The sequence below is a fragment of the Phyllostomus hastatus genome, unplaced genomic scaffold (genome assembly GCF_019186645.2).
Source record: "Phyllostomus hastatus isolate PE091 unplaced genomic scaffold, TTU_PhHast_1.1 phas_contig_40, whole genome shotgun sequence".
Lineage (NCBI taxonomy): Eukaryota > Metazoa > Chordata > Mammalia > Chiroptera > Phyllostomidae > Phyllostomus > Phyllostomus hastatus.
Window position 1 is genome coordinate 75,363,320 of NW_025333872.1, and position 13,266 is coordinate 75,376,585.

The 13,266-nt window shown below is 38.5% G+C and overlaps 1 protein-coding gene across 2 annotated transcripts in view; it reads right to left on the bottom strand.

Annotated features, from left to right (window-relative positions):
• Positions 1 to 1,459: 1,459 nt before the first annotated feature.
• STX7 (syntaxin 7) overlaps positions 1,460 to 13,266 on the bottom strand; it is a 38,675-nt gene continuing 26,868 nt past the window's right edge. For both annotated transcript variants that reach the window (XM_045843516.1, XM_045843515.1), the window contains exons 3-10: positions 12,910 to 12,979; positions 11,513 to 11,606; positions 10,672 to 10,809; positions 9,811 to 9,863; positions 9,187 to 9,283; positions 7,916 to 7,988; positions 5,382 to 5,464; positions 1,460 to 2,738 (exon numbers count right to left, since the gene is read on the bottom strand). In XM_045843516.1, coding sequence (XP_045699472.1) covers positions 2,649 to 2,738; positions 5,382 to 5,464; positions 7,916 to 7,988; positions 9,187 to 9,283; positions 9,811 to 9,863; positions 10,672 to 10,809; positions 11,513 to 11,606; positions 12,910 to 12,979 — 698 coding nt within the window. In that variant the 3' untranslated portion in view covers positions 1,460 to 2,648. The remainder of the gene's footprint in view (positions 2,739 to 5,381; positions 5,465 to 7,915; positions 7,989 to 9,186; positions 9,284 to 9,810; positions 9,864 to 10,671; positions 10,810 to 11,512; positions 11,607 to 12,909; positions 12,980 to 13,266) is intronic.

Below are 13,266 nucleotides of genomic sequence, written 5' to 3' on the forward strand. Positions count from 1 at the left end.
TTGACCATTTTTAACAAAAGCAGTGAAGACCCTGAAGGACCCGGTGGCCACCTTTCCAAGGAGCAGTGTTCTCAGTCAACCATGCCGCTGCCGCCCCTGGGAACTGAACTGGCATGCTCCGTGGGCCTGACTCCAGGTGCTGTGTCCACGGTCTGCTGACCTGGAACGAGTTCCATCTGACCCACATCTACGTCTGCTTTTGGAGCTGATCGCATGCCCATTAGAAAAACAAGCTGCGTTATGTGGAAACGACACCAGTTACTCTTATCCTCAATCACTGTGCAAAACCAAAACATTTTCATAATATTTAGTGACCAATACAATGGCTAAATACTTCATGCCACGCTGTCATTCCACTTAAGTAAACAAGCTGGTAGAGCGCAGTCTAAGCCACTGAGGCATGTCTTCGGAGCGCACTAAAGTGAGCTGTATGTGCCATTCAATGAGGAACCTTCTTTAGTCTGAGACTCACTTTGCCTCGAACAGATTCAGACATACCGACAACTCTAATTTTATTTTCTACAGTGTAAGCCTTGCCACCTTTCAAAGTGATTCTAAAACTAAGCTAAAGGAAAAGTTCAAGAATTTAAAACAGTGGCCACTGAATTTTGCGGCTCAAGAATTTTTAGTGGCTACTAAAAATTAAAAGTTTTTCATTTTATTTTTTCTAATCAAGACTATTTTTTGTGTTCCAAATGTTTTGTGCAAATTTCTCCTTCAAAATTAATGACTCTTTAAAGAATACAAGCCACTGAAGTTCCTGTTTTTAGTCATTGATCTGTGTCCCAGTTAAAATCATGTATAAATTATTACCCTTTAAATAAGAGTGCTAAAATCATGCCAAAAAATTAAGTGCTTTTGCTATTATTAGGAACTTACCATAACATAAATAGAAGTAAATGTATGTGTCTTTACAACAACATTTATCAAGTAAAACTATGTCAAAAAAATTGAAATGATTTGTGAAAGCCACTGGGACTTTTATGGCCACAAGATGCCAGTACATGGCATTAAACAGCACGCTTCTATGCACTCACGGTGAAAAAACGTGATGGAGAAAGCCCGACGGCCCGCTGACTCCAGAACAGGTGGATGCTGCCTGGACCCTCTTCCCTGCATCACTCAGCCCGTGCGTTTCAGCAAGCTGACTCTGGTGAGCACAAAACCTCAAAGTTTCCAATCACTTACAAAAAAGTTTTCTACAGTCTCCTTTATAGGACAACAACAACAAAAAGAATTTTACTGTCATGCAAAGCAGCTTTTACTGGTTAGTGGCAAGACCTTTTATGACTGCCGAAATAAAAACTGAGTAAGCCAGCGCCCAGGAAGATGGGTGGCGGCTGCCTGCGGGTGCCGTCCCTCCGCTGGGGTTTCGGGCAGCGAGGCGGCAGAAGCGTGAGGTGAGCGTCAAGTGTCGGTCCCGTGGAAGCACAGTCCTCATGAAACAGAACTCTCCAGGCACTTTTAAAATCATCTTTATTGTGACTGCAAATGTACAACTTAGTTACTTGATATTTTATTTGCTCCCATTTGAAGTTCGTAGCTTGCCATGTAAAACATTGCCTTCACTAACAAACTGCTGTATAAGAACATTATAAAATACAAACTATAAACTAAGATAATTCTTTACAGTATTCAGATTAGTACATTAAAACAAAAGTGACTTAAAAAGGCAAGTGAGTCAATTGGTAAACATCCAATTCCTTTTCCAATGAAGGAAGGTACAAAACGGTACTCAAGGGAAACACGAAATGTTAAGTGCTAGGTGCTGAAAACACTGTGGCACAGTCACCTCCCCAATAATTTTGACCTAAGGATACAAATGTAACCATTATGCTATAGGATATGAGAAAAGATAATTAATTTCCATTATAATAGCTGTGGAAATACTCAACAGAATAACAGGTTGGGATCTTTAGAATTCTAACACAGAAAGTACTGATATGTCATACTTTCCATCCAAATCACATTAAACATTTATAGTGACTACACATTTCTCAGTCAGTGTCAGATTTAAACAGAGCCTACGTAAAAACAGTCTATCCTTAGTTGTTTACTAGGCAATCTACAGCATATGCTTAATATGTACACATCAAGTATATGAAATACAGTGGGAAATTATTCACTGATTTCATTCAGAATAATCAAGGGCCTTAAGAGAAGATAATTTGTGCTGGGATGAACCACAAAAGAAAACCAACATAAACACATAATTTTTTCAAGGTTTTGACAATATTTCCTCTGCTGCCCTAATCAAAAGGCAGAGATTTTTAATGAAGTAACGCAAATCTGGTGCATGTTACAGATGCCCACAGAAAACACACGCACATCTTTAAATTTATTAATTCCCAAAACTAAGTCAACAAGATAAATAAATTATAAATGAAAGACATATACAATGTGGGCAAAAAACTAAGTTATTAGACCAGAAAGCATGACAGTTACGCCAGCAGTGATATTTAGAAAAATGTTCAGTATTAGAAAACATCCGATTTAATACAAAGGAAACATCCCCCCAAATAAAAATAAAAGTATGGGAACCACCCTTTATGCAATAGCGTTAAAATAATAATTAAAAAACCATGATTACAGGAACCTCCCTGCATAATTTAGATTAACGTAGTGCAGCAGTGTGCTCCTTTGTAATTTTAGCCTTTCACTCCCAATATGATGCCAATAATTACAACTCCGATGACAAGGAGAGAAATGATGATGCACAGGGTTTTTCTGGATTTGCGCTGCAGATGCAAAAACAAAAACATGTTGACAAATGTAGTGAAGCATCTTCATAGCAACTGAAAATCATTTGGTTCATTTCTAGAGTGAAATCAATAGTAATTTATTGCCCTCAAATTTTTGGTTGTATTTTTTTTGTTTGTTTGTTTCTTAAAAATCTCTTCAATACACATGGGACTATTTTTTCAAAAATATCCATCTTGAGTTAATGGTACAATTCAAGGGGTAATTGTTCAAACTTTTGTTGGTAATTTTTCTGAGGTAGAAGGCACAGAAAAATAAAAGTTACTGATTTGAGCAATAGACTCAGGTCACCTATGTATGAACACAAAGAACAGCTTAAATGCTTATACAATTTAAAACTTTCATCAAAAAGTTGTTCTTCAAATTGTCAGTTATAAAAAATAGTCATGGTATTAAAAGCACAGTACAGGCAATATAGTCAATAATATTGTAATAAATATGCACAGTGTCAGATGGGTACTAGACTTAATGGGGTAATTGTTTTGTAAGGTATATAAATATCTAATCATTATGTTGTACACCTGAAACTAATAAAATATTATATGTAACTGAAATTGAATAATGATTGTTTTAAAAAGCTGTTCTTCAAAATAAGTTCTCTGAAAATAGCAAGTATAAATGTTTGGCAATTTTTCCCAAGGTTAATTTATTAGTTTTGAAAAATATCATTCTCATTCTTTAATGTTAATGAAAACTGCTTTCAGAATCTCAACATACTAATAAAAAACAAAGAGGCAAAAAAATTAAGATACAGTCATTTGAAATGTAAAGGTTAAGAATCGTTCCATTCCATTCTTCATTCCTGGCCCAGCTGTAGATTTCTGTATTTCTTTAATGGCTTGTGTATCTCACAGCAACATACAGGAATCCTTTTTCTTACAGAGCAAAACAATTCGTAAATTTACGTTGTATTTTTGCAACTTGATGTATCATTAAATTTACAAAAAGATATGTTTCTGACTCTGAAGTTACCCTAAAAACCATGAATACTTTTAGCGTTCCACATGTTCATCTAATTTTTCAACTGAATACTCCTTACATGTAAAACCCAATGCCTTTAGAGTTTCAATACCATGCTTACACATTTACCCCAAATCCCACCTGGTTACCAGACACATGGGTAATGCACCTTTAAGAGGCAGTCACAGGTATCCCCCTGCAGGACAGCAGTTCCCTGGGGAGCCCTCCCTAGGGTGGGGTGGTGAGGTCCTTGGGTTGCTGCAGTGACAAGGGCATTTATCACCTTCCTTTATGCTCATGGCCCACCCAACCTAGTGAGAAGCACCATCCTGCAAAGGCAGGAGGTTATCATCAAGGCTTCCAAAAGTGACTCCTTTCTCATTGCTGTGAGGCCTCCGCAGTTCTGTACAAGGGCAGCTCCAGTTTTGGAGGCGCAGCTTGGGAAGGTGTGTTCCTTTTCCTAGGGTGGTTGCAGGCTTTGCCTTCCACAAGGAAGAGGAACAGTAAAACTTTTATACATGTGCATTCCCCCAAATCCAGAAGCAGAATGAAATAACAGGCAAGCCCAGTCGTGAGAAGTCCTGCTAAACACTATGTGTGAGCAGTTGTGAGGGTTGGCATTTACAGATGCCGTGTGTAAACGTGTTCTCAACTGTTTGTGAATAACACAGTCTCTGACACAGTGGCACTAATCCCACAGAGGCGTGTCACAGGCACAGAGACGGTAAGCACGTTACCCCACCAGTGCCAACGACTGGCTGTCGTCAGCGCTCTCTGCAGAGCTTCCCTGTGCTCTGTGTGCCACGGGATAAGCAGTCTGTCCAGTGGAAAATGGCCTTGAAATCAAAGGGGAACTTCTATGGTGAGAAAAGTAAAAAGCAACTGAAAATGTCTAAGATGGTGCAAACCTTACATGTTTATGAGAAGGAAGGTAACAAGGTCTGAGAAAATAATTGCGAACAATAAAAAAAATGGGGTTTTGAAAGGGTAGTCAAATCTAAGGTGGAATTTAGTGGTTTCCAAAAAGCCTGGCCTTATCCTTGTTGAACAGCAAAGGTCTACATACTAAACAACAGATTAATAGTCCATGTTCCTAATACTCATACAGTACTTTACACACACTTTATATCTGACACACACATATGGACTCCTTTATTAACCTGAGTTACTTAAGAAATCAATGTATTCTTAGTGAAGGGTTGGCTGAATGCTGACAGAACACCTAACAGTGAAGGCCACTCCAAGCTACAACTTCCCCAGCACCTGAAAGGATTGCTTTAGGACAGATCTCTTGCCTCTTTAGTCCATAGTTATTGACAAAAAAAGGGAAGAAAAGGTAGAAGCGAACGGTGAGACACAGAGGCTATCAAAGAGGTTTCTGGGGTGGAAGGTCACAGGGCCATCAGAGACGGTCAGAAAAGCCTGGAGTTCGCTACTGCGCCCCTCGGCACTCTAAACACTACACTTCTAGCCCCAGGGGCCACAGTTCTGGTTCACCCCTGAATGTCATCAAACTAAATCCAGCTTTACACCAATAGGCATATTGCTGGCCTGTCTCCCACAGGGTCTGACACTTCAACATCTCCAGCTGTTTTAACCCTGACGACACACACACAGTTAAAAGTCCGAGTTACAAAACAACTTATTACAGCTGATGTTACCTGATAGTCTGATGCCCTTGACAGTTGCTGGTTTGCTTGTTGAACGTGCACCTCTGCATTTTCAACATTTGCTTCTATACTGTCTAAAATGAAACACACACAGAAACACACCTGTTAAACATGTGCCACTGCTATAGTGACAGAGCTGTGCAGGTCACTGAATCTCACTCGAGGTGAGATTAAACGTACTCACTATTGAAAGGGCAGTATCACTATGCGGACTTTTATTTTAGGTGAATATAGAGAACTGAAGGCTGTCGTTGGCTCCGTGGCCATCGCTGACCTCCCTCGGTGCGGACGCCCAGCCCTCCCTGAGGGCCCACGCAGGCCTCTCCAGCAGCGGCAGTCCTCTCTCGCGCCCTCCGGGGCCCGGAGCAGGTGTGGCTCTGCAGCAGGAGACCACTGTCTTCGTTTGGAGAAACAGCTTCGACTCTCAGTTGTATAGCTCATGCTCTCAAACCCGCCCACCTTTCTTGTTGCAGACACCTGAACATCTCATAGTCTTTTCTCTCACGCCTTAAATAATAGTTCAGCCCCTGACTCACTGGTGTTTCCTTCAGTCCTCTTTCTGTTATCCCGATTGGCCATATGATTTCTCACTGATGGCCTCCTGACAGCCTGGCCCTCCAGCTCCTCGAGAACACATTTTTCAAGACTTGGCCTGTTAGCCCTACTCAGCCACTCACTTCCATGACCGTATCGCAAACCCGGCCATCACAAATAACTGCAGCTCCTCTGTCCTCTCAGCTTCAAGTCTCGCTCTCTGACCACCACCCGCTGTCCTCACAGCCCACCAACACCTCGACTTCCCTACCCCAGCACTGCTTCACTCCCGCCCTTACCCGGCTCGGATCCCGTGGGGCTGCATCTATCTTCGCTTCTTGGCACTCATCCTCAGTTCCCTTGAGTCCTACTCACATGACACAACCCCCACCTGCCCCATGAAGCTGAACGTGGGTGCAAAAAAGAATGACCTGTTGCTGACTTACTTTGCTTTATAGGTGTGACTGCCAAGCAAGCCCACCTCTTTTCCCTGCCTCCTGGAAGACTATGGCACACTTCTTCCTCTGTCCCCAAACTTTTCATGCCTCCTCATGCAGTGCCATTCTCAGCCAGTGACCTTGACTCTAGATCACTGGCATAACGGGAACAATTAGAAGACAGTCCTACACTCTCCTCTGGCCCTACTCACCACGACAGGAGACCACACCCGGGTGCCTGATGTCTCCTATGGGCAGTAAAGGGGGAACTGTCCATGCTTCTGCCTGTGCACTTCAGCCCAGTCCTTGGCCCCTAACTCGAACACCTCCGCCCCCATGACTTCTGCCATCGTCTCCATCTTCTTCTTGCTCACGGCGCTCACAAAAGATGTCAGCGCCCTTCTGCCCAAGAGGCCTTTGCACCAGCTGCTCCCTCTGCCCAGAGCGCTTTCTCTTACTTGCTCCCTTACTGCCGTGACGTCTTCACCAAAATGTCCCAAAATGTCAGCTCACAGTGAGGCCTTACCTGAGTGCAAAAAGCAGCAACATCTCCGCCGGCCGCAGTCCCACTGCCCTGCCTTGGTCTTATTTGCCCTCATGGCACTTATCACTACTTACTTTCCCTTTTTCTCTTTTTTTAACTGTCTCTCTTCTTCAATTAGATTATAAGATCTATAAAGTCAGGGTGTTTTCTCTGTTGTTTAATTTCAGCTGAATCCCCAGCGCCTGGATTTGTGCCTGGATACAGTAGGCACTCAGTAAATATTTGTTGGATGCATTTAACAGTTTACAAAATTTTATCCTGTGGCCTACTCAGGTGAGAGAAGAGGCTAAGAATGGACAAATACTAGTTACATTAAACTATAGATTCATGTATTTCAACTGAACTAAATTCAGGAAACATATTAAATGCATCTTTAGATACATTTTTTTCATATTTCAAAATGATAAAAATAACCAAAATCCTGACCAGTGCTGACAATTACATCTCAAATGAGTTACTATTATACTTAAAACTTAAAGGGAGTCTTAGTCACTGATTTATTGTAAGAATTTTTAAAAAAGAATTCTGAATATCTAAGTAATACTACTAAATTAATCTATATCAAAAAGCTACTAGAATGAATGATCGAACAAATACCTACCTATTCCCTCTAATCTAAAGGGCAAGATAGCATACAAAGTTATAAATAGCACAAATTTCTCCAAAAGTCCTAATTGTGATGAGAACTAAACTGGGATCAGACTAAAACCAGAAGTCCTAGAAATAAGCTAGAATTGTGTTAGATGGTGCTTTCCATGACCTCAGCAGGAGACCCTGATTAAATTTGAGTATTCTGAAATAAATGAAGCTGATCATTTCAACCGCTGGGAGCCGAAAACAAGATCTGTTTTGGATGATGCCAGGGTGATGTTTTTGTCTGCTGTAGACTGTTTTTGATTCCAGAGTAACCAACAGACAGAAAAGGAGCAGTTACTCTTGCTAGAGAAGTGACCACAGGTAAATTGCATGTAACTTGCTCGCACCTCACAAGTCTAAGCAGCAGGGCTTACCTATCACATCTCCTTGCTCGTGAATCATCATTCCCAAATCTTTAAAGATTTCATTAATATCCATAATATCAGCCTAGGAGAGAAAGTCACATATTATTATAATCAGAAATTCAGTCCCCAATCCACCAATGGGGAAAATAAAAATACCCCAAACCACCATGCATAGAGAATACACAAATTTTACAAACATCAGAAAAGTATTTAACTATACACAATCCCAAGTAAGTAGAGCTTGAATGACAGTAACCAGTCCTCTAAATAAGTTTGTGATATTAGAACTACCAAGGATTGCAGGATGGAAATGAAGGATCTGTATTAGGAAAAGGCTGTGCTTACTAAATTTATGTTATATAATCTCATTTGTCTTGTTACCAAAAACATTAGTTTTGCCATTTCCTCAGAACGGTATAAAATATTCTTTATATGACATATTCCTAGTAAAAATGTATACATACATCAATTTGACAACTTGAAAGAATAAAATATTAGGTGTAAATTTAAAGTCTCATATTAATAAATTTGAATATGCAATGGAATACTGATGGATAAACAAATTATACAATTACTTTTCCTCAATATATGATAACTATTATATTTGCCCACTTAAAGAGTAAAGTTTAAATACTTTACTCAGGAGGGATGGGGCCTGTGTCTCAGTTCCTCCATCTGGAATGTGGCAATGACAATGTCACAGGTAACCACTTCACGGAGATTTTATGGAACTCAACACGACAATGAACAAGCAGAGCTTAGCACGCAGCAGTGCTTGGCGCGTGGATGCCCTCAACAAGCTGCAGCTGTTGGTAGCTCTCAGCAGCCCCCCTCTTAGGGAGCCAGGAGGTGCCGTAAGAACTAAGGCTTTAGGTTTCTTTGATGTCACAAGCGCACTAAAGAGAAATAAAATGCTTTTAAAGCCCTTGTAAAAGTTGTTAGTCATGCAGGTGAGACGTGTATCATGTGCCGCGGAGGCCCTCCAGACTCCCTGAACAGACACTTATCTCTAGGCTGCTATTTTCTAAATGTTAAGGTGACCTAAGATGACTTAAAAGAATTAAAAAAAAAAGTGTGGAAGAAAGTATCTTCTCTCATCCGAGTACAAATTCTGGGGAGTTTTTTTTAAAGGAATCATTCTAACTTCTATGAGAAATGCCACCAAATCGGTATATTTACTTGGTTTCCCTTCTCGACCCCTCTCCCAGCACTCGCCGAGCACCTGCAGGGCAAACTCGCTGAGGACAGAGCAGCAGTCACCTCTACGCTGTGACGCTTACCTCGAGCTGCCTAATAGAAGACTCTCTCTCGTGAATAAGGCGGAGGTCATCCTCTGTAATTTCGTCATCCTGTACTTGCACTTGAGGTTGAGTTTGGCTAATAAGAAAAGAATATGGAAAAAAGAATGAACATATTAAAACAATAGGACTTCCTCACTATTTAATGAATACAAAATAGAACATTTTTTCCAAGTCAGAGAACAGCTCAGGTTATAAGAATATAACAAAAATATTAATCAAATCTTACATTTCATGTCACTGATAATATTTTTTAGTTATGATTTAATTATTGGAAAGCTGTATTTGGCAGCTGGGTATTTCTTGTTGGTTAACTAAAACCTCACACAAGGGCATTCTCTACATTAAATACTAATTAAGCAATAATATTTATGTGGACAAATAATTGTATTATTCCTTATTGGAAGAGTTTAATATATTTATGTATTTTTATAATAAATACTGACAAAATTTTCTTCAAATGTATTATTTGTTTTCTGTTTATAAGTAACTTAGGATAGCATGGTGTAAAATATGGAAAGCTCTAATTCTGTTCTAGGGACCATAATGTACAAAATGTATTTGAATAAGTATCTTTTGACCGGTGTTATGTTTTATACTTCTTACCTTTCCCACGATACAAGGTTCCTTTCTTTTGAGCTCTCCTCAGGAAAACCACCCTGAATAAGTTAGCAACAGATCAGATTGAGAAGGAAAAAGAAAAAACACGTAACACTCACATTTCCCCTTGTAACAACCTGGACTGATTTACATATGTGTGTGAACATACATGTAGAGCAAAAAAAGTTTTGTTCTAATATTTTAGCTCAAATACTTCAAGTAATAATGAAATTACATCTTAAGATGACAAAGATGGCATTCATTAAATACTCCCAAGAGCCATATAATAAATTATTTAATTAAAATGTAACATAATCTTGGAAACTCTACATTAAAGAACAAGAAAACAAATTGTGATAGTTTCTACGGGAATTTTAAATTAGATTGAGTCAAAATTCTGGTCGAAATTATCCTTTCACTTATTTTTTCTGGGTTATATTTCTCCATGTGAATGAAAATTTTTTAATATTTGCATGATATATACAGTTTGTTCATTTCCGCCTTCATATAACCTAGGAGTAAAGTGCTCTCTTAGTGCACGAACACTAAGTAAGACATTCAAGTTCAAGTAAATGTGGAAATATTACTTAGGATTTGACCCCTAATCTCTTCTGACAAAATATTTCTATATTCTTAATATAATCTAATCTTTTATTTCATGACGTGGATAAAATAAGCACAGTAATGTATGACTACATAACTATCAACGTTCTTAAAAACTGGCCAGAAACACTTGAAAATTACTGAAATACTGATTTCCAAGATATTCACAGGTCTTTGTGACTTACAATGCATGCCCACGTCATCTTTCACGGGATCCCCACAAAATATTATGCCCATTTCCACAGCGCCTTTGCAAATACTTACAGATACTCTGGAACTGGCTCTCACGCGAGCAACAAACTCTTTTTCTTTCTCAGCAGCTTGCCTCTGGACCTTCTGAAAGTTGGTCAGTGATGTTGTGAACTCAGCCACCAAGCGATCCTTCTGGATTTTCCTTTGACGCTAGAGCAAAGGGGGATAAAAACCTACTAGAATCAAGCTGTGAAGTTCTACAAACTTTGTAAAAGTTGTTTAACCATGAGCTCACTCTTTATTTAATTCTGAAATTCTTACTCTCCAATTACAGGGCATTACTGACAGATTCTCAATAACATTTTGACAATATGTTCAAATACTGTATAAGTTTACCTTGAGGCAAAAAGTCCATAGTGCTGAATTTCTCACCTCAAATTTTCACTAAAATCTGGGTTACTTTAAGTAGTTCATCTTCTTTTTCTTTTCTTTTCCTTTTTTTTGGGGGGGGTGGGGAATAAAACCTTACACTCTTACCTACATAATAATGTCTGCTAAGTAAGCGAGGAAATAAATACGTGCCCCTAGGAAACCTCACATTTTGAATGAGTGCGCATGTTATACGAAGTCAGCTCTGGAAGGCCAGGAAACAATTACACAGGAGGCATTTTCTGAGCACTTACTTAATTATGGGTCAGGGCAAATGCATGGAAATAATTTTTGCTTTATTGAACCACAGGATATTACCTGGGCAATTAAATACAGTTTTGTGTTCTGTGAACTAATCTCAAATAGAATTCCCCACCCCCAATCCCCATGATTTCCTTTCTGGAGTACCAGTTCAAAGATCTCATAATACATTCGATTCCTTTTATATTCAATATATCAACAATGTGTTTTTAAAGCTTGATACCTGTTCACTGGGGGTGGTAGGCAGAGATCCAAACTCTTTAATGTACTTATCTGTTTCTTTGGCAAGTTGGTTAGTATACTGCTGCTTCTGTTGCCTAAAGTGAGAAAACACACAATATAGAGAAAGAACTAATATATTTCCCTAAGCTACAACTCTGCCATTTGAATCAACCCCGATAATACTTTCATAAAAATCACTATCTTCTAGGCCAGCTCCAAATTTCTCTATGAAAATAAATTTTTCAGGTTCTATTCTTTGATAAATATTGAGCAAATATTACATGGAAAGGTAACATTACAGTGCAGGTAACCAAACCTTGAGAAATAAATGTCAGTGGCTACTTAGAAAGGAAGATGACTCAGACCAACTCAGGACTGTGAGATGTCTCATGTTTGAGACATTGGGTGTGTGGGAGCCTCCTGTCTGCATCCCACAGCTGGGAAGTCATTAGTAAGTGAAGAGGATTTGTTGCCTTTGAGCTTTGCCCGATTCTCAGGTCTTAGGGTACACCTGGCTTCTCATATTTTTATATTTTACAGAAAAGTACAATATAAATTATAGGTAACTATAAATTCTTCAAATTGTGTTACATAAAAATATGAATAATTATCATCAATCTTTACATTTCTTCATTTCTTCCTTCCAGATCTAATGTTGTCTGGCATATCACTTACCACGTATATGTTACTGGAAATTTGTAGCCATAACTGCACTGAACTAAGATTTAAAACTCAGGTTCAGAGTGATGTTGAGCAAATCATCAAACCCCTAATAGACAGGTTTTCCTTACAAGCAAAATGAAAATAGTTCTTTTGATTTATCTCACTGCAGTTTTATAAGGTTCACATGAGAAAATGTGTAAAAACACTTCTAAAATCTTTAACATCACAAAGTATTATTGCTGTTCTTCTAATGGTATATTAATTTAGTTAAACATGTATTATATAACTTTATTGTAACATTTTTTTAAAAAACAGATAAATGCTTTCTGAAATTCAAGTATGTAGGTACAAGCTTTTGAGGAAGAGTTCGTATTGGATATGGATCAGATCTAAACCAAATAAAAATCTGGTCACTGTAGCATTGTAGCTATGGGAAATAAATCATACACACAGAGAAGCTTAGAGTATCATTTTTTAAAAGCTGCCAGAAACAACCTATTTAAAAAGTAAAAGAAAAATAACTAAAGAAGTTCTGCTTTGAGAGAGTAAGGCAGATCTTTAAAAAAGTCTGCCTCCTTTGGACAAGGAAAAACTTAACACAAAAGTTTGGTACAAATAAGGGAGCAGAAATACCTTATTAAGTTTCCATTGTTTTCTCCAGTAAACATAACATTACATACTATCAAAAAATATAACAATAGTTATTTTTCCCATTTTTTTAAATTAAATACTTACAACTGCTGCCTCAATTCGGGTGAATCTTGAGGTGTTCCAAGTTGATTCAGAGTCCTCTGTATTTCCACAGCTATCATGATAGGAAACAAATGTGTAATTGTTACAGATGTTAGGGCAACAGAAAATAACTCAGAAATTAATATAAGCAATTTGGCAATTAGAAAAAGACAAAGATAAATATAGAAAACTGTTAAAAAGAAATAAATGGTATATTTGAATCTAGAAATAATGAATTAATTTTCAAGGGGAAGCTGTGTGGGGGCATTAACATAAGAAATTGCAGTTATGACCCAAAAGTAGTATGCTCTCCCATCTCCCAACAGAACATTCAGTGTAACAGCACACAGACTTTCATTT